Source organism: Cyrtonyx montezumae, unplaced genomic scaffold (assembly GCF_038088225.1).
Source record: "Cyrtonyx montezumae isolate F1298 unplaced genomic scaffold, pur_monq_1.0 scaffold_10, whole genome shotgun sequence".
Classification (NCBI taxonomy): domain Eukaryota; kingdom Metazoa; phylum Chordata; class Aves; order Galliformes; family Odontophoridae; genus Cyrtonyx; species Cyrtonyx montezumae.
Window position 1 is genome coordinate 44,131,740 of NW_027071826.1, and position 26,075 is coordinate 44,157,814.

Here is a 26,075-nt window from a genome sequence, read left to right on the forward strand (position 1 = left end):
TTAAAAGCAGTCAAAATATGCAATACTTATCACATCTCAAAACTTAAATAGAGATGAGATCTATCAGGTAGCTACAGTCAGCATTGCACACCCCTTCCTGGTGTTGACTTCATCTCATTTAACCTTGTAGACAAACTAAATAGTTGTTTCCCCACTATGGTTTTTGTAGCTTGTTCTAATTATTTCCCAATGCAAACATGCTTTTTTTTTTTTTTATCCAAGAAGATACAGCACATGAGTGAAGAGTGGCTGCCACAGTAGACACCGCAGTTCCTATGAAATCTGCGCTTTGCACACTGATTTATATAAAATTCACCCTTCACCCATGCCTCTGAGCTGTCCAAGTAAAGCAAGCTGTACTGGTTAAAACACAAAACAATCTACTTTGCCTGTAACTATGCTTGACTTTCTTCCAGTGCAGGTGTACACTCAGAAGTCTTCTTCACACCCCAACCAAACGCCAGAAGACATCTGGAGCACAGACAAAATGCACGCAGGTAACACCCAGGATGAGTCACACATTTCTTCTGGTGGTACATTGGGCTTTTCACCACAGTACTTATCTGACACTTCCCAGACGAGCCTGATTTACTGGGATTGCACAAACAACAAACAGCATGTGCAGGGGATGATGTAGCCAACTACCTCCTGCCTGGGAGTCCACAGAAGACAGCAGCTGAGACAAGGCAGCTACCCCGGACATTTCAGGGGCCTGGGGTGGAAGTAGGGACAACTAGGAGTGAGTCACAGAAGCAGCCTCCAAAGTCAAGGTCCTTGGGTATGCTACGTGCCAACATGCCATGATAACCAGCTAGGTAGGCTTTGGGACCAGAAGAAGCCTCTAGTTCTTGTCTGCCTTCCATCTCATTATTCCTGGAGTGAACTTAAGGATTCATGAACTATAGCATCCAGAAAGGCATCTACTTTTAACTGGTACATCTGACAAGGATGAAAAAAAGCAATATTCAGTGATTCCTTGTTTCAATAGCTGATCACATCTGTTGTTAAAACACACATCCTTTGAATATTTGAAGCCTCCTAGCTTAAACATCCATTCATGCTTCCAATTAAATCTGTTACTCTCTTTGTGAGATTATCACTTTCTCCTTTTTTTTTTTTGATTATCAGATAGATACCGTATTCTCTTGACTTTCCCCTTACGCCTCATATTACAGTTTTGTTTTTTTCCAGTCTTTAAATACTACAGGTCTTTCCCATCTTTTTAATTTAGATGGGATCCAAGTGCCTGCTCAAGACAACATAAGTATGCCTGATCAAAAGATTTGGAGATACTTTTTAAGTTTTAAGAGGGATGAACCAGCACACAGAACCTTATCTGGGTCTTCATTCCCCAACAGATTAAAGGGACACTACTTTATTTAATACTGCTACAAAATTAAAATGTTTAAGCTTCTAACATTTACAAATTCCGAGGATGTCTATATCCTAAGGCACTAGGAAATATTCTAGCACTCGCTTGAGCACAGAAAGACAAATCTGTAAAACCATGAGTTTTATTTCATTCTCCAGACAGAAGAGCTTTAAACTTGAGACCGTCCTTGCTTTGTAAATATTAAATAAGCTTAGCAACAATTAAGGCCATGCCATCCTAGATAGGTTGCTCTACCTTTGATTAAAAAACCTCAAGAAAAGTAAACTTTTTTTTTTTTTTTGTAATCCATTTTCTTCACCTCCTCATTTATAATCATAAGGGTGGGGGAAAAAGGCTGCAACATGATCATTCAAAATTAGGTTGTAAGAAAAAAAACAGCAAAACATTATGCCCTCTACCACATAAAATTACCTTTACCACTGCTTGTTTCCACTGTAATCTTTGAATACCCTTGAGCAAAAGTAGTATTTGATTCAAGCCAGACTATCTGACCTGAAGGACCCAGTAAGAAGAGAGAGGGGAAGATGATCTGGCCTAAAACTTAAAGCATGCCTTACCATCTGCTACTATGGCCATTAGCACAGAAAGCTGCTCAGTCCAGCTTTCCTGCCTGCTCTCTCCTACCCCTTCCTCAGACTCATGGAAAAAATTCACATTCTTTACAAGGAAACACTCCAACAGCAGCAAAGAATGAACCAATACACACTGTGTCCCTTATCCCTCAGTACTGTCCTAGTCTCACTCAAACAATGCTACTTCAAATATGTAACTTGAAAAAACATATTCTTTCTTGAACTCACTAAAGAACAACGCCCACCCTCACCAGAAGCACTCTCCATGTACTTCAAGGCTTGCTGGGTTGCTTGATGCATAAGAAAAAAGGGGGGTAGACTGCCGTTATGCAAGTTGGAGCTCGCACAAGTTTCCCAGCTTCAACACCTGATGCTCTCCCAAAGTGAAAGCCGCTGTTTCCCCACTTCAGGGCTTCACTTACTGTCTCATTTCCACTCCAGATAATCACTATCAACAGAACTTAAAAGGTCCTGCGCTCTCCCACCACGCAACAAAGGAAACCACATTGTCCTCCTGTACAGTATGCATCTGCTCTTGTACCACAACTCCCTCTTAGCAGATTGTTGATTAGGAAAAACAGATTGCCAATGAGAAACAGATCAGCAGCTTGGCATTTGTTCTACTTGTGCAACCTTTCAGAAACAGCCTTGCACTGCAATGAAAGCAACTAACATCTGCACTGTGCAATATAAATATTAGAGAATCCAAAAGCTGCATAGTTGTTCGTAAGCTGGCTGAATGGATACTGAGAAACCAATCTAGACTGACATTCAGACACTTCACAAAACTTTTAAACACAAATCTCTAAAAATGCAGCTACAGTAAACTAATATTTAAATAGTCCTTATATGGTCAATAAAGAAAGGCCAGTGATCCCACTTAAGGTGGACTACACTAGTCTATCAACACAAAAAGCTAATCAGGATCTTCTGAAATTCAGTGAAGCATCTTTTGGTGATAGAGGAAAACCGCTTTCCACTCAGTGCTCACGCCAACTGGATATGACATTTTCATACTGTTGATTTCCTGCTAGTTAAGTGCTGTGAACCAGCTCAGTGTGGGGTATCACTGGGTATGTCACAGAAACAGCAGAAACAGCCCAGGGATGATCCCCTATCAGTGGAGGATTGCTGCTACAGCATCAAACTGCATGCTTATGCTAATAGCTTCACATGTGCTTGCAAACAAAAGACAATTCTCAACATGCAGCACCATATCAGTTCCCATAAATGAGCGTGATAAGACTAAAGAGAGAAAAATTACATGTAGCTTCTTGATATCTAATATTCCACGCTGCAAGGAGTCGACTCCGTTCTTGGAGGTTGGACCGCTGAGGGCTAGCAATTTTCCACGCTAGGGTCACTTCCACATAGACACCAATATGGAGAAGTAGAAAATGGCAAAAATAAGGCACAGCACCTCCTTATATACATATATCTATCATCGTCTACGACCCCTAGAGCATGTATCATACATCACTCACAGAGCAAGGGAGGGCCTATCGCATCACCTCCTGGTGTCCTAGCCATGCCTACTACAACAGCAAGGATATTGTGTTAAATGCCACTGTAGAAGGTAGTCAAAACAGTTCCCAAACACAGGAAAATGCTTGGAGTAATAGGAGGCTGGAACTGGAGAAGGCAATCCAAGTGGAGCTGCTCAGCACTCTTATGCATCAGAACAGCTGGAGAAGCACAGCAGACTAGCTAGCACTGATCTCCTCCCAGGCTTGCAGTTTTCTGATGAGAAGCATCACCCTTGCTCCAAGTCTACAAATGAAAGAGCACTCCAAGTGATAACAACACTCAGGCTTGGTTTTCTTTCTGCCTGAACCTTGGCGTGTAAGAGGCTTGAAGTATCTCCTTTGGGTAATACAAAATATCACTCCCAAGGGTGATACAAAATATACTCATAAAGAAACAATTTGTTTATAAACTTTAAATCCTCTGATACAAATAGACCTATGTTGAAATTACACTGCCTTATTTCAACACATGCTCACTGGAGAACAGGCTAACTTAACTTTTAGTCCCTCAGCATCTTCCTGTAGAGTTGTTACTAATTTATAATCATCTCTAAAAGCCCGTGACATACTACCCCACAAGCAAAAAACTTAAAAGCTTAACAGTCTCTGACAAAAACAATCCATAGAACTGCAAACATGGGATGACGTCCTGCAAAATAATAATAACCAAGTGGGAAGATATTTATGAATTTTTCTATGCTTCAGAGATTGTGTTCAAGTGTCCTAATAAAAAGATAAGTCCAGCTCTTTTCTTTAGATCACCTTTTGTACTGCTTCTCTTGCAGAAAACTTACAAGGTAAGTCCCCATGAGAAAGACTGTGTATCACTCTGGCAAAGGTTGAAGTCAGGAGCTGGCTGCAGCCTTCAGCTGTTCATACACTCATTTTCAGGCTGCCCCAGGAGCAGCTGATGCGGGTACGCAGTCACAGCCTGGCTTTTGTTTTTCAGAACAAGGAGAAAAAAAACATTTTTTCCCTCCCTCGTCTGGGAAACAGGAAATAAATTCTTATGAAGGCTCTCCCACATACAGACAGGGCAGGAAAAAGGTGGAGTTTGGCAACATTGAGATCTGTTCTTCAAATGCAGACCAGTAATTATTCTAAGGTAAGCAACAGGATGGCAAGGCTCGTTGGTGTTTACCCGCCCCAGTGCTGTTATTTTCAAGCATTTACATTTCACACAGGTTTACCTATAAGTGCACAAAGTCATTTATTTTGTATCAGAGTTTTCAGGTTAGACTCCTGCGTAGACTTTATTTACCTTTACAAAAAGGTAATGAAAGCAAGGAAATATGTCCGTTTAAATAACTGCACAAGTTAGTTCTTCTGCTCCTTATAAAGTAGACAGATGCTTTATCCCTGTCTTACAAATGAGACTGCACAACATCAGATGGAGAATATCACTCCCAAAAGCGCATGAAAAGTTCTACACCTTCACTTCAGCAATGTTGTCCTTATCAAGGGGAAATCATTAGGATAGAAAATAACATGAATTTTCTAAAATCACTTAAAAAATCTTAACATATAGTGCCTAGAATGTTTGAGAGGTAGATGCTCCTGCTGATCACGTGTATTGCAGGATCACATATCAGAAACTAAGGGGAAAAAAAATGAGCAGGATCAGACACTCCATTGAAAAAGAAATTGAGGAGCTAGTTTGAAAATGTGTGTATGAGCTACCCAAAGAAAATCCTGAAATAACCTACCATTCTATGAAACTAACTTTTAGCAGCCAGTCTTTTTTTTTCTCCTGAACATCTCCTGCAGAAATCCAGAACTGCATTTCATGTCTATTTATGTGAATAAAGGACAGCCATTCAAGCAATTTGGGGGAAAAATAGTTTAGGAAAAAAATTCTTCCTGTTGAACCTGTGGGAACAGCTGCAGATGATACAGAGGACACTGAAATATGACCACGACTGCCTATCATCTGTGAGTACTATGAACATAGCACCCTTAGCTTGCCATTCCTTCATGGCATGTCCTACCCTACTTTTAAAATGCAAAAGTCTATGGTAGATCATTTTCGTAATATATTCTAAATTAATTCTAGGTTTAGAGCTTTTTAAAAGCTTTTCATCACACAGAGATGGCACAGAGTGGTTAAAACAATAATTCTTAGATGATTAGATCCCAAATTGTTTGGTTATCTAGCAAAATAAATAATAAGAAAAATATGCTCTGATGGTTTATGTCGTCTATGCAGAGAACAGCTCCCACATTTACAGACTGCAATTAATCAGCAGCTCTCAAAATTGTTTGAATCATGTTTTTCTCCTCTCCAGCATGTGCCTCAAACACAAATTTGCACATGCTCAATTCAAGTATTCCTCCACAACAGCATTCATACCACGAGTTTCAGAATGTATCAGTGCACACGCAGCACCACGCGCATACCCTGACACCTCCTATCAGCCAGTTCCTCTCCCTTTGCCTCACACCAAAATCCCCAGCCCTCCACCCATTCCAGGGGGCTTCAAGCCCAGCTAGACTTTCAGCTTATCTGCCTCACCCTTTACCACTGCTGCCTACCTTTTCTGCCTCTCAATCCTTGTGAAGACATCAAGAAGGAGCACCATAGTTGGTTCTCACAGAACAAAGAGGACCAGTCAGGAATTTGAGGCAGGCAAGCTCTGCAAGAAATAAACCACTCCCAGATCAGCAACCACATCTAGCATCACAGCACAGAGTCATGTGCGAAACAACCCTCACTGCACTGCTCTGGGCTTCAAAGTCACCTTCAGAAAAGCAATGGCATTAGTTTCAGAGTTCCTGCTCTTCCCCAGAAGCCATTTCACACCCTGAAGCTTGAATATAGCTACATAAATCTACCCAAAGATAACTTTCAGGTCACGAGAACTTCTCTAAAACCACAATCCTCCTATATGATACATTTGTCAGTCCCTGCTATGATGGATGACAGGAAGGAAACAAAACTAGTGCATAGTACTCTTCCATTAACAAGGTGCTACAGACCCAGAAAAATAAAGCATTACAAATTATAGAATCACTGAAGTCGGAAAAGACCTCTGATATCATCCAGTCCAACTGTCCACCTATCACTAACATTTCCCACTAAACCACATGCCTCAGTACAATGTCTAAATGTTTCACCACGGATGGTGACTCTACCACCTCCCTGGGCAGTCCATTCCAGGGTCTCACCAGTCTCGAAGAAACATTTCCTGACATCCAACCTGAATCTCTCCTGGTACAACTTGAGGCCACTCCCTCTAGTCCTATCACTAGTTATCTGGGAGAAGTGGATGACTCCCACCTTGCCACAACCTCCTTTCAGCTTATTGTAGAGAGAGACAAGGTCAGCCCTGAGCCTCCTCTTCCCCAGACTGAACAATCCCAGTTCCCTCAGCTGCTCCTCAAAAGGCCTCTGCTCCAGACTCTTTACCAGCTTCTACAGACAAACTCCAGGCCCTAAGTGTCTTTCTTGTAATGTTAGGCTCAAAACTGAACACAGTACTCAGGGTACAGCCTCACTGGTGCTAAATACAGAGGAATGATCACCTCCCTGCTCCTGCTGGCAGCACTACTTCTGATATGATCCAGGATCCTGTTGGCCTTCTCAGCCACTTGGATACACTGCAAGCTCACATTCAGCCAAGCATCAGCCAATACCCCCAGGACTCTTTCCTCTATGCAGTCTTCCAGCCACTCGGCCCCAAGCATGTAGTGTCACCTGCGGTTGCTATGTTCAAGTGCCAAGTTCTGCACTTTGGTCTGGTTGAACTTTGTCTCACTGGCCTCATCCCAGCTATCCAAATCCCTCTGTAGGGCTGTCTTCCTATCCCAGGCAGATTGACACTTCCTCTCCACCTTGGTGTCATCTGCAAACTTATTGGGGGTGTACTCAATGCACTCATCCAGGTAATCAACAAAGGTATTCAACAGGACAGGCCCCAATATAAACCCCTGGGGAACACTGCTCGTGACCGATCACCAGCTGGATGTGACTCCATTTACCACCATTCTCCAGGCCCAGCAGGTAGTGTTTTTTAAAACCATATTCTAGAACACAAAGAGAAAGATCCCTCAGAAAATCAGCAGTCACTACGATCAGCATCAATAAAAGAAATGCTCCTTTGGCAGCTTGGTTAATATAAAAGCAAAGTTGCACAGCTTGTGCTTGGTACCTCCACAGACTTAGGTGTTTCTTGAGCTGTGTCTTATCTCCAGCTGGCCTCCTCTGGAGACATTCCTCCTCAGCTACTGCATCACACTAAGTTCAATAAGTTATCTACCTTCCCACAAAGCACTGAACATTCTATCCATTTAGCATGGATGAGAATCAAATTTCTCTCAAAAAGCCATATTCCAACCAACGAGAAATCAATTAACATTAGCCAAAAGATGGAATGAACCTGCAAAAAAAAAAAAAAAACCACCGAAAAAAACCAACCAACCAAACAAAAAACCCTAATTGTTTTCAGTTGCTAAACAACTGCTTCATTTTTTGTTTATTAAGGTCAGACAGCAGTCGTTTTTTTAAGAGCTGAATGGCTTTTTAAATAATCTTAAGTACAGGGAGAACACTGAGCATATTACAGAAAACAGCACTTAACCTCAATAAAAATATTTCAACGTGGTAATTTCTCTTTAGAAGTGCTAAGCATCAATCATTACAAAAATCCTCCAAGCTCCACAAAATCAAATGACGATAACAAAAAGGCTTAGTTCCCCTCAGAAAACTGCAACATTATGGTATCAAGAATACACTTTTAATTAAAACTGACTAGGAAAGCAAAGACTTGTCTGCAAAAAGAATGAGTTCATCTCTTTGGAGTAATGCAGCTTTATGACTGCCATGAAATGAAATGAAGTTCCAAGCCAATAAGAACTGACACATGCAATGACAGTGTGATGCTGTCAGCTACCTAACATTCAGCATCACGATCTCTCCTGCCAAGACATATGCTCCATCTTTAGCATCCCTTAGCACTACTGCTGCTCTTTCCCACACATCATAAAGAATCCACATTTTCTTTTAGCTGAGCTAGCAGTAAAGTGAGATGAATGATGTTTCATCCAGCATAGCTGACAGGACAGAGTTTCAGGACTGGAAGATTAAAAAAAAAAAAAAGTGATTAACAAGATTTGCTTTAGTTTTCTTTCTTGGCTTTGGAGCAGACCATACTTGAAAAAATCTCCTTAATATAGCTATGGAGTAAAGAAACCTCAAATTACATCATTATTATTGTAGGTATGGTTTGACAGCACTTAAAGGAGAAAAACAAGCTCCCATTGTATTGTAGTGGAAAGCTTGAATTCACTGAAAAAGCTATTAAACTGGCTGTATTAAATACACTTGTTCACTACAATCTCACATTCATATCCCAGCTAAAAGCTCTAGTAGTTAGAGCATCTCAGAGGAAAAAAAAGAAATAAACTGCCTGTGCGCTCAAGCTGTTAGATCTGAAATACACAGTAACTGTTATAAAAGTTTGGAGTTAATTTATGGACCCTAATTATTATTAATAGACTATAAAAGATGTTAATAGTTCTGGTATAGAATAGATAAATTATATGGCTACTTTAAGTGGATACTTCTTGCTGCACATACATACTGCCTTCACTATAAGCCCTGATCATGCTCTATGCTCCTGGACAGAACACCTCTTAAGAGAACAGACTGAGAGAGCCAGGGCTATGCAGCCTGGAGAAGAGAAGGCTCCAGGGAGACGTGATAGCAGTAGCCTTTCAGTATCTAAAGGGGGAGAGGGCTGTAAGAAGGAAGGAGACAGGCACTTTAGCAGGGACTGTTTTGACAGGACAAGGGGAGATTATTTCAAACCAGAAAAAGAGAAGTTTGGACTAGATAAGAAAGCAGTTTTTCTACAGTAGGAGTCGTGAAGCACTGACATAGGGTGCCCAGAGAGGTGATGGAAACCCTGTCCCTGAGACACCCAAGGTCAAGCAGGATGGGGCTCTGAACACCTGATCTAGTGTAGCTGTCCCTGCTCACTGTAGAAGAGAGTTGGGCCAGATGGCCTTGAAGAGTCCCTTCCAACTAAAAGATCCTATGATTCTACAAGGCTGTTTACTTTCAGTAAGAGTCTCAGAAAAACACAGAAGGCGCCAATTTCTTTTTTTTTTTTTTCTTTTTTAAAGGTTAAGTGTCAATTAAGTATTTTGTTGTTCCTGTACTAGCTCAACATTGTTAATGTCACAACCCTTTTGTAACACAAATCCTAACACGAGTATTTATCACACCTTGAGATTCTGTATAAAAACAATTATGACAGCTTCCTTGAATTTTTGCCACAACATTGTTTTGTATCTAAAGGGGAAGTATTTCCAATTAGTATATACACTACTGGGAAAAAGAAGTCAGAGAATATACACATACAAGGGTAGCAAGAGCACATTCTGTATTCTGAACTAAATTTCTGTTTCTATTAGAGGTGTTACTGTTAGTTACACACAGATATAATCTATGGGAATTAATACATGTCTACAGATTAATAGATTCCAATATTATAACTAGCAGGAAACTAATTGATCAGGCCAGTTCACCTGGAGGGAGATGATTCTGCTCCTCTATGCTCATGAGACCCCGCCTGAACTATTACATCCAGTTCTGGGACCCCCAACACCAGAAAGAAATGAAGCTGTTGGAGCAGGTCCAGAAGAGAGCCAAAGAGACCAGAGGGCTGAAGCAACTCCCTACAGGGACAGGCTGAGAAAATTGGGGCTCTTAATCCTGAAGAAGGGAAGGCTCCAGAGAGGCCCTTCAACAGCATTCCAGTACCTGAAGGGGGCCTATAGGAAAGTTTGGGAGGGACTTCTTGTAAGGGTATGTGGTAACATGATGTGGGGAAATGGCTTTAAACTAGAAGCAAGTAGATTTATGCTAGATATTAGAAATAAAATCTTTACTGGGAGAGTGCTAAGACAGGTTGCCCGAAGAGGCTGTGGATGCCCCCTCCCTGGAGGCATTCAAGTCCAGGCTGCATGGGGCTGTGAGCAACCTGCTCCAGTGGGAGGTGTTCCCTGGTTGGAACTAGATGATCTTAATGGCCCCTTCCAACCCAAACCATTCTGATTCTATGATAATTAAAATGCATATCTTGCTATGTTGTTGCTTGAGATTGTTCTTCCTTAATCACTTTTTCACATAAAACCAACGATTTTTCCCGCTATAGTATCTAACATGAAGTATTTCCATTCCAGAACTACATTACAACACCTTTCTATACTATATACACTTCACCAATCCAGACAACTCCTTGATCAAGAGACTACCTACAAACTACTTCGTATTTAATTTCGATGTATATTTTCTTTGGTCATCTGCAGCATTCACCATAAAGAAGGCTCAGTTCCAAATCCCTATTTGGGAACAGCTCTATTAATATAACACAATAATGACTCACAGTGCAAGTTCTAATGAAATCTCCTATTTAGAAACATTGAGTTTGTAACACTTTCACCATATAAGGCTTAAAGTTTTTATGCATACATTAATGAAAAGTGTTTGACTACTTTTGCCTGCTTGTACATGCAAAAATAAAAATAAAAATAGATCAAGGAAAACACGAGGTGATAAGTCTTCAGGACAAACACTAACAGAACAGCCAGAGGAGTAGAGGACAATTTATAAAAGCAATATCCACAACGCTTGTAAAAATAGACCCATTCCTGAAGGTAATGATGTATGTCATTGACTTGGTATTGCAAGGCAAGGAGAATCACTACTGACTTCAGCAAGTGGAAGAGCAAACTCTAAGTGATGGGAGCACAAGCCGTGGTTGACCAAGAACACAGCAGGATCCCCTTGAGGCAGCAGTGCTCCCATGGTAGCTCAGCTCTCCTTTTTTTGACACCATACAGTGTTTTAAAGACGACTCACCAAAAATGAATTCCCAGTTCAACAAAACCTGAAGTGGTTAATCCCCATTTTTGGCCATAGGCTGTCACAATGTTTGCTATGCGTTCCAAGGATAACAGTCTGTATTACTACCCTTAGATATTCCCTTTAAGTGTAGAAACAGTGGTAATCTGGAAGCACTGTAAAGCAATTTAAACAGCTGCTTCTCCTCAGATAAGATATTTGGGTGTTCATACTACCTGTTTGTCAGATGAGCTATTTTAACAGGTTTTCACAAACTGCTTGTCATATCCTTTAATTTTCTTTTTCCTGCAGTTGCAGTGATGCTTAATAAAACAAGTCTTCTGAAGTACGCTTACTATGCCCTTATTTCTACATATTTGGGCAAAAGAAATACAAGATTTTTTTTCCTCCCTGGCTTGTTTTGCGTCACTACAAGAAGGGAGCATAAGAAAAACAAATTCTTTTTCAATTTCAGTAGTTGGCTCAAAATCAAGAGTCGTTAGTTTACATCAGTGGCTCAGAGCAGAGGAAACAGACCTTGGGGCCAACAATATTTTATCAGTCAGCTGAACACCATTAACGAGTATGATATTCCTAAATATTTTTTCCCTGTCCAGTTCAAATTTGTTTCCAGGCACCAGTTATTTCTGACATTGATTGTATAAATAATCACCTTCAAGAAGACAAAGTCTTGAGATAAATACTTTGGTTCCGTTCCCATCTGGATTTTTTTGTGAGCAAAACTCAAGAGTATTTTCAGAAGGAGCCAAGACAGCAGTGGGCAGGGGGAGGGAGATGCCAGGCTATGTGACTTCTCAGATCCTGACATCACAGGGTAAATGCAAACTTTCCCAGAAATTTGAGCAAGCAGTCCCCAGCAGCCCTGGCACTAATGCTGGCTGCAAACACAGCATTTCACGCTTTCATAAAATCATAGGATGGATTGGGTTGGAAGGGATCTCAAGAATCAAGTTCCAACCCCCCGGCACAGGCAGAGCCATCAACCTCCAGATAGGGAACTAGACCAGGTTGCCCAGGGCCCCATCCAACCTCATCTTGAACACCTCCAGGGACAGAGCATCCACAGCCTCTCTGGGCAGCCTATTCCAGCACCCCACCACTCCCTCTCTGTAAAGAACTTCCCCTTCTCATCCAATCTAAACCTTCCTTCCTTGAGCTTAAAACCATTCCTCCTTGTCCTACCACTGTCTACCCTTGTAAAAAGTCGATTCCCTCCTTTTTATAATCCCCCTTTTAAATACTTGAAGGCTGCAATGAGGTCTCCTCACAGCCTTCTCTTCTCCAGGCTGACTAAGCCCAGCTCCCTCAGCCTGCCTTCACAGGAGAGGTGCTCCAGTTCTCTGATCATCTTCTTCATGGTCTCTCCTCTGCACCCTCTCTCCAACAGCTCCAGCTTTCCTCTCCACCAGATTTCTGAATGCATAACTATCAGAAATTAACACATTTACTGCAAAAGATGCGCAAGTTCTCACACAACCCTTTTATCTTGGGGACTGAGATTCTCCAATCATGCATCCACTTGGTTGCCTCAACCAAAATGTGAGCATCCTATCTCCCAGCAACTAGGAAAAACTCAAAGCTGGTCACATTTGATAGAGCAGAACTAAACACACAGTTCTTGTTACTTAACATTATTAAATATATAGTTTAAAAATTTTATTGTCCGATTCACAGTGTGCATGGATGGGAAATTCATCTTTGACCACACTGACTACTTCAAATCACTCATTTAGCTGAACCAACTATGTGCTTTTTTTTTTAAAAAAAAAAAAAAAAAGAAACTTCTTTCAGTAACAGAAGCTGGCAGCCCTGGTGCTATATCGTGAACAGTAATCCCTCTATGACCATGTTCATGCCATGTGCAGCTATCTGCTGCAGCAGTAGCTTGCATTTGTCCTGCAGCATTCCAAACCACTGAGCTCCCATCGCCTGGTGTGACCTGTGTGACAGGGTGCTGCTCCACCTGGCAAGAGGAACATGCTGTCCCAAACAAAAACCCTAAAGATCAAAACAAACCTTTCTGCTGACATGCCAGAAGTTGAGGCTGAACAGGAAAACATATTTCAACTTCTTTTTCCACTGCCTTGCATTATTAAACTATCTAGGCAGCAGATAAACATAAAAGGAATTTCTTTAATTAGAGAAATTCACTCCTCAGCATCTGCTGTTTAATAGAGTAGAGCACATCAGCATGTTAGAATCAGATAATATCAGAGCATCCCACAAACTCAGAGTTGAAGCTTCTTTTTCATGCAAACATTTGGGTGCCACTGTTTTTTACTCTGTGTAATATAACACTTCCAGTTATATGATTGCCATAAAACATAATGCCAGGTATGCACTGGGCCACAACAAGTGAAATTCCTTAAAATGATTATGCAGCATCCTGCAAGTCAGAACAAGGTGCAAAACAGATGCATGGGGTGATCTTGCACAATTCAATTCCAGTAAGTTTTATACCATGCATGCGTTCATTTTTAAGAAACCTCAAATCAATTAAAAACTGCTTCCCATGTACAACTAAAACCTAAAAAAACTCCCTTTGCATAAGTATTATCAACTAAATTTTGCATTTCAAAAACATTTCTTAACGGATTCTCTAAATTCAGATAATCTCTCACAGGGTCAAAAACCTGTGCCAAAATAATAATAAAAAAACATCAACACTAATATACTCTTAACCTCTATCTGCTACAAACTCAGTCCTACTGAGAGAGACAGTCTCATCTTACAGCTTACAACTAAATCCTGCAGGATAGTATCCTTTAATTAGGTCTGATTTTGCATGCAGACAGGTAGAGGAACTTTTTTTTACAGTTATTAAAAAAGGTAAGGATAGTTAGATAGAAAAAGTTAGTATCTAGACTACTGTTAAAAAAAAACACAAAAAACAGTAACATTTGACTCTACTTCCTTAAAAATCAAAGTTAAGCATATAAAGGACTGATGCTTTTCCAACTAAAGTGGCCTTCTGCAAACTAGTGCAGGCAAATTGGCACAGACTAGCTGGCCACAACTAGCAAACAATTCTAATCATCCACTTGCACACCCGTCCTGCTCTCTTGTGCTGAGGCTGCCAAACAACAGTGCAACAAGTTATGAGTTTCGGGGCACCAGGTACAATGACCTCTACACTGAACTTGAATACACTGCAGCTCCTTGAGGATGAAGCACTAAGCCAATCACACCACAGAGCATTTATCACCATCCTTACTCATTACAGATGGTTTAAAGCAGCAGAGGAAAACGGCACTCCAGGACTAACAGCTTTCTTCATTTGCCAAGTCACCACCAGGCACCAACAAACAGTTAACACAGCAGTGTGGAAATGCAAGTTCTCTTCAGCTCTGGCATGCTGTGCTAAAGAAGAAAACCTATATCATTTCAAGAAATACAATGCATCTGCATAAGTAAAATCATGTGCAATTATAATAAAAGTGACTTCACTTTATAAGACTCATATTTCAATTCACAAAACAGCTTACTTACACAAGAAATATCTAGTTATCTTCTTTACAAGAACAGTATTGTCAAATGGTACCGTTACTGATTTAACAGCAATTGGAGAGAAGTTAAAAAAAAAACAAAAACAAAAAAACCTCAAGGTGATTTCAGAACGATTTTAAGTACTCAAAACTACTTGCATTACATTTATTCAGCATAAAAATCAAAGTAATCTGTATCCACTATCAAGGGAGCATCACATTTAATGAGCATCACGCCGTTTGTATCAAAAGCACGGGCTACTTGCTGACAAACGCTTGAAATAATTACCACTGACATCTCTTCAGGAGCCACACAGTTCCTAATGCTTTGGCGGCTCTACTGAGCCAGTGCTCCTTTCCTCTGTGAGATGAGATGCACCCCATTTTCACACGCAGACAGCTCCAGCCCTCCCCCAACAAACAGACACCTCAACAGCACATTTAACAAAATGCTAAAGAGCACAAGCTAAATAAGCTGCACGTTTCATATGCAGTTATCCTCTTATTTTTGAAACAGAATGCTTAGTTGTTACTTCACAAGCCCTACTGCTAGAAGGAAAAACAAGGCTTCCGTATTTGTGCAGTTTTAACGATGAGGATTTGAAGGAGGATGCAGGCTGTCTCTTACCCGATCAGCGTGTATGAACCGTTCCTCTTGAGCCTCATACTCGCAGATAAGAATCTTAGGAAAAAATCCAGACTGAGGACGTTTGTCCTTTGCTAAAGCAGAATGCAGGCACCTGTTAGGTGGCTATGCTTTTTGCTAATCAGGGGATCTCTTTCCTGTTTCTCTGAGTCATCAGCAAGGAACAATGAGAAACCGCCAGTGGAGCCAATTAGCAGGAAGCCAGAGGAAGCTGCCCGCAGCCCCGCGAGAGGCTGGAGGTGTAAAGCAGCCCCAGCACACCCCCCACAGCATCTCCAATCCTACTGAGGAAAAGCAGTACAAAATCGCGGAGAATGGTTTTGTTTTTCGTTTTTGTTTTTTGTTTGTTTTTTTTTTTAAAAGTAACGAGTACCATAACCACACCCTGCATTTGCAAGAATAAATGTCATAGGAAACCGTTTTATTGGTGAGCTGCTTTTCTTCTAATCGGACTGAAAACTGCTTCAGATAAATTCCCTCCTTACCATGAGCCCTGCTGTGATTATCACTCAGGAATTCAGCACTACCTTCTTTTTTTTTTTTCCTCCACTCAAAGATCAAATAAGAAGCTACACATTTGGAAAGGGACAAACCATTTGGAGTTAACGGCTTCTCCTTGCAAAACGTTAGAACCAGGCAGCTCTCAAGTCAGTCAAAACTGAAAAATACCCCTAGCAGCTCAGTCCTAGGCCAGCTGCCCCACACAGCTCACAGCTCGTGCTGCCTCCCATCAGGCTGCTCTGCCTCCTCTCCTGTTCAGCCTGCCATTCCCCGACAGTAGTGAGCCCAAACACCTGGACCAGAGCAATGGACCTACCACAGAGCAAAATGTACTGCAGATAATCACTGATCACTAGCTGCAAGCGAGTCAACATCTACCCAAGCAATAAATCATATGAAAAACACTTCTTAAATTTAATGTTTAAACAACTGTGGCCTAGATACTCTAGGATAGCAGAAAAACTACATGCTAGCCAAATAAATGGATTCAATATTTACAACCTAAACAGAGGGAAGCAATGGGAAGGGTCCCAAATGTCACTATTATTAATTTTTATTATTATTAATGCCCAAATAACTAAAGATGCTATACTTATCAAACTGGAATTTTAGAAGGCAAATTGATTTGTTCCTAGGTGCTGCAAGCAAGTGTATTCAACTATACCAATAAAGAACCTGATCAGAACACAAAGACTAAAAGAAAACAAGGTTACAAGGGATTAACAGGCTGAAGAAATCAAGAGCGTCATACCATTGCTAAAAGGGGAATGAGTCTGAGCTGTACAAGTATGTTAATTCCTTCAGATATAAAACAGCTATAAGCATTTATCAGGCCTCAACTGGAGCAACATGCCCAACCCTCCTCACTTCTAGGAGGTGGATGTTGAATTAGCTGGAGTCCAGGGGACACCAATATGAAGATTTATCCACCTCAAAGATGAGAAAACAGAGGAAAAACAACATAACATCTCCCAAGAATGAAAAACTGACATAAAATAAACAAAATGTTCTTCCTGCTCTGTGCATAACACGGGGATTTGAATTAAGCAAGAAATAAAACAGGACAGCATTGCACATTTTGTTTGTTTTCTCAGTAAAGGAACAGATATAGAGCCTTGATTACTGTAGGCCCTTGAGATGATCCTGCTCCAGAGCTGGAGATTAACTGGTGACCTTTATGGGTCTCATCCAATTCTGGCTTTCTATGATTTGCTCCCATTAAAGAATGGAAACTGCTGTCCAAACACATGAGCTCGAGCCAAGCAGACTACAGTATGCTTTTGATTTCTTCCCCCCAAAATTATACTGGACAGAACTGCAAAGAGAAGCAATGTTACCACAGTGGTAAAAGCACTCTGCTTTTACTATACATCATGCAAAAGCACTACATCCCCTGCGCTCAGACACCAGCTACGAAGAGATCCTGTCCTCAAGCTGCTAGCACTGGGACCTGATCCTTCATGTTGTACAGCCAGGTCCTGCTGTCCCTCAGCAGCCAAGGAAGGTTCAGTGTGGTTAAAGAGCTCAAAATCTGGTGCCACCAGGTACCACCTGCCAGCACCAGATGAAGCAGACCTGGTCTGAGAAGCCTAGTGAGAAAACCAGGATGATTTCATTAATAATTTGGAGAAATAATACCATCATAATTAATAAATAACATTTAAAGATCTCTTCTAAATAGCAAGAAAACTTGAAAGACAACACAAACCTTGAAGTCTGAATTTTTTTTTTGTGTCTGAGAACTAAGGAAAATCTTCTTACAGGTGGTCTTAAACCCAGACTCAAAGTGAATCTGTTATGTCTTCAGTTTTAATTGAACTCAAGCTCTCCAAAGGTGAAGCATATATGGCACTAGTTTTTGGATACACACTGATTTCTACTGGAAGCACACCAGCACTACAGAATACACGAGTTACCATGATGTGCTGTGATTACTACTAAATCTCAGTTGAGTACAATTGTGAACTGCAGAATCACAACTTTTTTTAATTAAAGAATTACTTCTTTCCAGCTTCCTTTTTTTAAGCTCCTGTCTGGATGCAAAATACAAATGATGGAGACACTGATTTTATAAGCATTTCATTTTTCCTGGCTACCTCATTTCTTAAAATGAAATTTCAGCATTCCATTGCTGCTAGCAGCTGCTACTTTTTCCAAACCGTGCCTACCCAAACATATCAGTGTTTTGGTTTGTTTTTTTTTTCCTTTTTCACTCCCTCACACTCTTTCAGGGATTACAGCAGCACAAGGGTATGCGTTCTTTGACATCTCCATCTGAAAACTATTATAAGAAACCAGTAACTAAATATAAACCGTCCAATCACAGCCTGAGCCAGCCACATTGATGCTGGGATCCCAAAATGCTATCATGGACAAAAGCACTTACCAAAGAAACACAGCAAAAGTGAACTTGCCAACTGCTGGAGAAACAAATTCCTGCTTCAGAAAGGTTTTCTGGAAAAACGTATTTTGTTAACAAAGATGAAAAATACCCTTATTTTAAGTTAACATAAAAACAAGGACAACAGTCTTGCTGAAATCAGCAACTCTATGGTGAAGCAATATGCTACATACATCATTTCCTACAGTATTTTCAATTAGCTGCATGTAATGAAATACTTTTCTCCTCTCTCTTCACATGCACACATTCCAGAGAGCACGCACAAGCTGAATCATCATTACTGTGGTGAAAACATATGGGAGGAGGGAAAATATGTCTCTATCAAGTCCCTTCTAACAAATAAAGCATTCTGACAGCCCACTTCTCTTTACTCCTCTCCCTGAGCAGCATCTATAAACTTCATCACAGGTTATTGGTTCCCAGGCTAAACATTCATCCCATTACTACTTTGCTTCTGAGAGGAATTCCAACAGGACTACTTGGCCCAGTTGTTCTGGAAGTTAGCTCAAATACAGTTCTTTAGGTAGGAGAAATTAGTATGGATGATTTACTGGGTTCAGCCGTCTCCCGGCCACTTGCTACTTTGAAAACAGCATTAAAAGATCTCTGTTTCAACTACTATAACAACAAAAAAAATCTCCATTTAGTAAGGAAATGTACATGTCAAATAAAAAGCTGAATACAGAAGAGAATAGCTAGCCCTCTACTCTTGGAAAGGATTACAGTACACTCAGAGCTTAATTATTCACCCAGAGAATGTTTTGCATATGAATGAAACATCTTTCTACATCTAAAAAGAAACACTCACTAGTAACCTCAGTTCTCCACATCTGGTCAGGAAAGAGAGGAGACAGTATGCCCATATGTACCCTACTTCTCAGAGCCATGACTTTTTCCACAGGTGTTAAATTTACTTCTACAGCATGGACTGTTACTTTGTTCTCGCATCCTTGACCCATTCCATTCAACACTTTTGAAAACTTGTATTTGGACTTGGAACCCAGCCCACTATTGATGAGAACAGCTTACTCCATCTCGAGGAAAAGACCTAACAACCTAATGTTTAGTTGCCTTCTACTGTCTTGCATCATAACTAACACCTAAGGACCAGTCAAGTTAACTTCCGAGATAATCAGTGAAATGTGGAATTGTTAGAAGGAACAGGTTTGAGTTAACATTTCTGGCCTGATTATAATATCTGCAACACTGCCTTAGTTCATATATCATCACAAACAGCGAGCCAAGCAGGCTCACTTCATTTAACTGCTTAGCTAATTCAGTTACTTCAAATACTAATATTAGAGAAAGAAGCAAATATCAATTGATGCTGAATAGACAACGAAGAAGGAAGTGACCTCTAAGAGGAGAAGAGGAAAGTTGACTCTGAGACAGAGTTGGAAATAAACAAGTTCGGTTAACTCATTCTGCACACGCAGATAGCGTTGCCTCAGCTTAAGAAAGCATTTCTTTGCCAAAGCTTTTAAGAAATGCCATTTCAGTGAGGGTTTTCATTTAGTACTGAATAAGAAAACCTGTATGAGGAAAGTACAACGGTCAATGTACAAACAAAAGCCACGTAACACTCCCTGTATACAAACAAAAAAACATAACTCAAGATGTTCTCTATTTACTTCTAAGAGGAGATATTTATTTGTTTCAGAATACAACAGCCTGTCCTTACTTAAGGGAAAGATGACAGCAGCACTGAAAGGGTTATTGCAAGCCCTTCATAATAAGCCAAATAGGACAGTGGTGGAGAAAGTTACAGAACTGAAATAACAGAAAAGCAATCCGCCTGGAAACGGAAAAGGGTGGGTGAGCAGTCTCTACCGGACAAGGGCAAAAGCCAGGGTTTGTAAATTAAGAAAAAAAAAACACACACCCACACAAAACTTCAAGTAAGAGCACACACACAAAAAAAAAAAAAAAAAGGCATTTTATAAAGCTTATATATGAATTTTGCCTCATCGTTCTTAATGGACATCTGCCCATGGCTTAACACAGGAAAGAACAAGCTTTCAGTGTGTGCCAAACTGTCTGAAACTCAAGTCTTTGGCACGCTGCCTGCTCTGATCCCCCACTTCGGGCAGTTTCCTGGAGGCAGGTTTGGAGCAAGCGAACATGGGCAGATCTCCTTTTAAAAACGCTGCCCAAAAGAATTCATGTAATGCACACTTGCTATCAGGCTGCACGGTGCTTAATCACATTGTTTTTAACTTCTAAATGATGTGTAGTCTTAAAAATTGAAGCAGCTAGATAAATTTTTAATATATTTCTGTGTCAAAGAGAGCGCCTTACAGAGCATTAACATAAATTACTGTGGCAAAGTAGATTTTTGAGGGAGAGGTGAAAGTTGCCCGGGGTTGTGCAGACAGACATGGAGACCAGCCATGCAGACAACAGCTATATTTATATGGCTGTGGCAGACAGCCGTGAAGCATGAAGACCCCCATTCATATCAGGCCCCAGAATGCTGTCCATCTCAACAGAAGGCTCGTGAAGCAAAATAAATAGTAAGGAAAGATTGGTGTTCTTGGCAAAAGCAGCAAGCAGGTAATTTAGAGCAGGCACTGCCCCTTCAGTCCAACAGGAAACAACTCACCAAAATGCCCCACCCAGCAAGTCCCAGTTGGTATAAAAATCTCTGCTGCAGAATTTAGCTAATGACACAAGCCAGGAGAAGTCTGCAAGTACCACAGAGGGAGAACAGGAGAAAAATTTCTGAGAAAGAGACCTTAGCTAAAATTAACTACACCAGATCAGATGCACATGAATCTCTGAAGCTTGCAAAACAAGCAGAAAGGTATAATGTTTTTTACTGCATATCTTACTTACCTCTTTAGGCTTTTTTGGTCCGTTTTAGCTAAGCAGTTTCTCATTACTAAAATTTGCAAGCAACTTTTCTACAAAAACAAGTTCAAACCTAGATTGCTTTTAATAGCTATTATTCAAGTGAATCCAACAGTCTAGCTCTCATTTGTTCTTACGTACAAACTTCCAATAAATTCATTTAAACCTGAAAGCACCAAAAGCGTTACTTTTGCAACTTGCACACAATTATTGTCTTCCTCAGCAGGGAAAAAAGTTCTGAAGCACAAATCCAAGCAAAAAAACACTTCCAAAAGCACTAAATACATCTGGTCCTGACCAAAAGGGATTATGAATTCTCCCCCAAAAAAGGGAATGGAGTTTGTGAGTAGCGGGAGGAGGGTACAGGCCACCAAAGATTAATAACAGAATCTGTAAATCCAAACATATTACAGGAGACAACTATAACCAGAGGCTTTAAATTCATCTATCAGTTGCTGACTACTATGAAAAGAGAAACAGAAAACAGAACATTTTTGGAATAAATTCTGATCAACTCTCAAAAATATCATCCTGCCTGCATTATTAGTGTTCGTTATCAGACATAGTTTATGTGATACACTTTCAGACCAAAGAGAATTAACAGGCTATCTCAAAACAAACAAAACTAACTTTATTTTTGCCAATTAATCTCTATTCCTAAATTACACACATACTGAAATAGCTTCTGAGTGCATAGTGAAAAATACCTACTGTGTCAGTATAAGGCAGCAACATAAATCATTTAAGCACTGGGGTTTTCAGGCAATTCTAACAAAGGCCTGATCAAACCAAACTTCAGTTGACGTTATTCATACTTTCACAAAATCTTAAGTGTTCCATAAAAGCCTTTGCATACATTTGCATAACCATAGCCACTCCTGTATCAAGGAAAGATGACTCGACCCAAGTCAGAACTGGTATTTAACAGTCAAAGATATCTGCTATGCAGCACTTTAGAAATTCACATAGCTCTTCAGGAAAAAAAAAAGAAAAAGGGTTAAATCTGTTGCTCAAGTCCCATCACTGACTGTTACAGACATCAAATTCGAAAAATCCAGGAGGAAAGGGCTATACAGAGCAAGTAAAGTTTAGCAGTTTGGAAATGGAATCAAGATCTCATTGCTGTTTCTGTCTTTCTCCATTACCACAGACAAAACACAGAGTACCATCTGTACTGTACGTTTTCAATGTATTAGTTAAGGGACAGCAGCAAACGTGAAATAATTCCAGTAATCTCAGAACATTGGAGCTACAACTTCAGATGACCTGGAATTCTAAATGCTGCACTCCCCATCATGTGCATTAGAAATCAGAATGAAGAATCTGTTGCACCTAGCTATGTCTACCCATGAGATGTCTCATCTTTAAGGCAAAGTCAAATCTCAAGGGTAGGTCATCTTACCCAAAATTTCAGGTGAAAGGAGGTCTTTAGCTTTGGTATCACAGTTTCACGAAGTGCAAACCACCAATAGCTACACTTTGGCCACACTCTGACAGACAGAAACTGAAAAGGCATGAAGTCCTGGGTTTTCTTACCTGAAGTGTAAAGCCAAGCACCAAACGAAGGAAAAAACTCAGAAGTCCTTAGCTCCCAACTGAAGCCTCACTACTTAGGCCTTGTACCTTTCAAAATACCTCTCACATGACAGAAGCTACATTTCAGTTCTGAATAACTGCCCTTCTCTCCCTCATCTATGCACAAGCATATACTTCCCTTAAAGATTTACTGAGCTTAGCTCTCAAAGAGAAATCATAGATGCATCACTAGATTCTTACTACCTATCTTACCGCTCTCAAGTCAGAAAATAAAATTGTACTGTCACCACTATTCAAGCTTTGTAAAATTGCTGTCTGGTAACACTTCTGGTATTATTGACTGCTACTGAAAAGCAAACTGCCTAGTTCATGGAATAGGGAAAACCTATAATCCAGAGCAATCTCTCATTCTTCACTTATGTAACATGTTCTAGCCCTACATGCATCTTATGTCCTAAAAGCATCAGGGACAAAAAGTAGATCTTACATGACTTTAAAGATACACTACTACCATATGCTGCTTTAATGTGATCTGGGTGAAACAACTGAAAATCACAGAGGCTGGGAACTTACTTTCAAGATGAGAACCAGTACCTGCACAAGCAGTTCCAGCCCTACCCATGGACTTTCACAACTTGCACCCTGGGCATTTAACCTAAAACTCAGATTTTTAAAGCATACTTTTTAGGGTCACAAGAACATAGTTAGTAGATTGTATTTCTAATTTAGCAGAAAAAGAATCAATTTCAAAGCTAAACAGTAAACTTACTTTAAACTGAATTTCCCAACATGATAAAAAAATGACAATAGAAAGCCTAGCCAGCAAAGAGAGTAGAATTAAGAGAAGAAAAATCAACCTTACGTGCTATTCTGAGATATCTAACACTCAATAAATGCTTTCTACTATTATTTGTTTGGTTTGGATTTTTAATTTAATCACTGTAACTTTTCTTAATTCAAGTTTTAAGCTGCAGTAATAAGCAGTCTTGCCTATAGTGCCATGAACAGGATGCAAGCAAAAAACTGCACTAATTTGCAAATGATTTTCACAAGGTAAATAGCATAATTAATAATGAGGTAATAGACACCGCTACAATGTGGAAAATTCTCCAATTTTAGGCAGTGAAATGAATAAAAATTGATTAAATTGCTTGGTCACAAAATATAGTGTGTTGCTGAGTAAGAGTTTAACAATAGAAGCTTGAGTAGCTCCAAACGGGACATTTCCACACTGTGCCCTCGCCCAGCTCACACTTAATATCAGACGTTAAGAGAAAAATGTCCCTTGGAAAAAAAAAAAAAAACCCCAAAAAATACCAACGAGGAAAAAAAACCAAAAAAACTCCGAGAACAGAGGAAAACTCAGTGTCCCTCCAGAAACAAAAGCAACATAACAAATACCCCAATATTAAATATCATCTCCATTCAAAAAAAAAAAAAACCATATATATAGAACTACCCTCAAAAAAGAACAACACTAAAACAAAACAAAAAGCATACAACCAGCATACAACCCCCCCTCCCCCCCCCCCCCCCGTGCTTCCCATGCCAGGCATACAACTCTTGGGTGGGTTGGTGATGCATTTTTTGTTGGTTGTTTCATTTATTCAGGGAGTGAGACAGTGGCTTTTCCTAAGTTGTTTTTTTTAATGTGTTTTTCCTCTTTGGGGGTGGAGGGGAGATGGGTTTTTTTGGTCTGTTTTTATGGGATGCAGTGTTCTTGGGTGTTTTTTTTTATTTATATTCAGTGCCATTTGTTAAGGGAATTGGGGAAGTATTTAAGGGACTTCACTTTTTTTTTTCTCCCCTGTTTTGAGGGCTTTTTGTCCTTTCTATTTCCCCAACACCTTTGGGAGGGGGTCTTATGGATACAGTTATTTTTCACTCTATGTATTTAGGGTTTCAGGAGTGATGGGGAGTTCTCGAGGCAGTTGAGTTCAGAGAGTGTCTTCTCATTTTTCACAGGGACCCAGAGCTTTATTTGTGGGAGGTGAAAGGCTGTGCACTCTTTGGTTTGTGAACACTTTTTTAGGGAGTTGAAGTGTTGAGAGGGGTTGCATTTTTAACTGTTTTTTGGGGGGGGGGTCGTTGAGAATGTTTTTGTGGCTTCGCAGCAGGTTTGCTTTGAGCAGTGTGCATTTGCAGCCAACTGTATCCTGGGCTGCATCAAACGAGGCTTGGCCAGCAGCTGAGGCAAGTAACCATCCTCCTCTCTTCTGCCCTCATGAGGTCCCAACTACAGTACTGCATCCAGAACTGGGGTCCTCAGCACAAAAAGCATGTGGAGCTGCTGAAGTACAGAAAAGGGCAACAAGAATGCAAAGAGCAGCTCCCTTATGAAGAAAAGTTGAGGGAGATGGGCAGGAGACCTCATTCCTGCCTTCCAGTACTCAAAGGGAAATGGAGACTGATTTTTCACCTGTTTAATAGTGTCAGAACAAAGGGCAAAAGTTTTCCAACAGAAGAGGAGTTTTAGGTTAGATGACAGAAAGAAATCTTTTATTGAGGAGGAGGTGAGGCACTGGCACAGGCTGCCTGGAAGAGCTGTGGATGCCCAAGGCCAGGCTGGGTGGGACTCTCAGCAGTCCAATCTGGTATTTGGCAAACTTGCCCATCACAAGGAGTTGGAACTGGGTAGTCTTCAAGATCCCTTCCAACTTACGCCATTCTGTGATTCTACAAACACAAGGCAAAACTTCACTCTGAGTAGGTACAGTATTCCCTTTCTAGCTTTCACACTTGCTCTTAGCCTTTAAAAAATACACCTTTCCATATTTCTTTCAGGGGGTGAAAAAAAAGGAGCTCTCTAGCAATCTGTCAGTCTTTACCAGAGCACTAGCCAGTTCCCATCCTATACCAGAGTAGCAGCTCTTAGAAAGTTTTGTTACAAAGTGACAGCATTTCATTCTCCTCATATACCGCACTTACACAACAACATATACCAAGGAATTCGAGTAAAGTTGCCTCATCTCTACTTCTGAAGCTGCAAATACCAAATACACGTTTATGCAAACACCCATGGAACAACACAAATCCAGGGCCAGAGTCCTTGCCCCGTTCCTCTCCTAAAGAGCAATAATCTATATTTCACAGCCATATTAAGGACAAGGACTTTTGTTAATACAGGTCACTATTTTTTACTTTTATTAACCAGGATTACTCCCAAGTCTACATGCAACAAGGTTTTTCCCGCATACATACATTAAAAACCAGCCTACTTTAAAGGTCATCTTCCCCTCTTCTTCCATTCACTTTCCTCAGGACAGAAAAGTGAAAACCCACTGGCCACAATTCAACA

The 26,075-nt window shown here is 40.4% G+C and overlaps 1 protein-coding gene across 2 annotated transcripts in view; it reads right to left on the reverse strand.

Annotated features, from left to right (window-relative positions):
- The window catches only part of MOB2 (MOB kinase activator 2), a 108,296-nt gene that overhangs the window by 40,432 nt on the left and 41,789 nt on the right, over positions 1 to 26,075 (reverse strand). Inside the window, exon 1 of one of the 2 annotated variants that reach the window (XM_065755173.1) lies at positions 15,472 to 15,817. The exons of the other annotated variant lie outside the window; for it this stretch is intronic. Coding sequence (XP_065611245.1) covers positions 15,472 to 15,509 — 38 coding nt within the window. The 5' untranslated portion in view covers positions 15,510 to 15,817. Of the gene's footprint in view, positions 1 to 15,471; positions 15,818 to 26,075 lie in introns of those variants that run through there. 2 annotated transcript variants of the gene reach the window in all.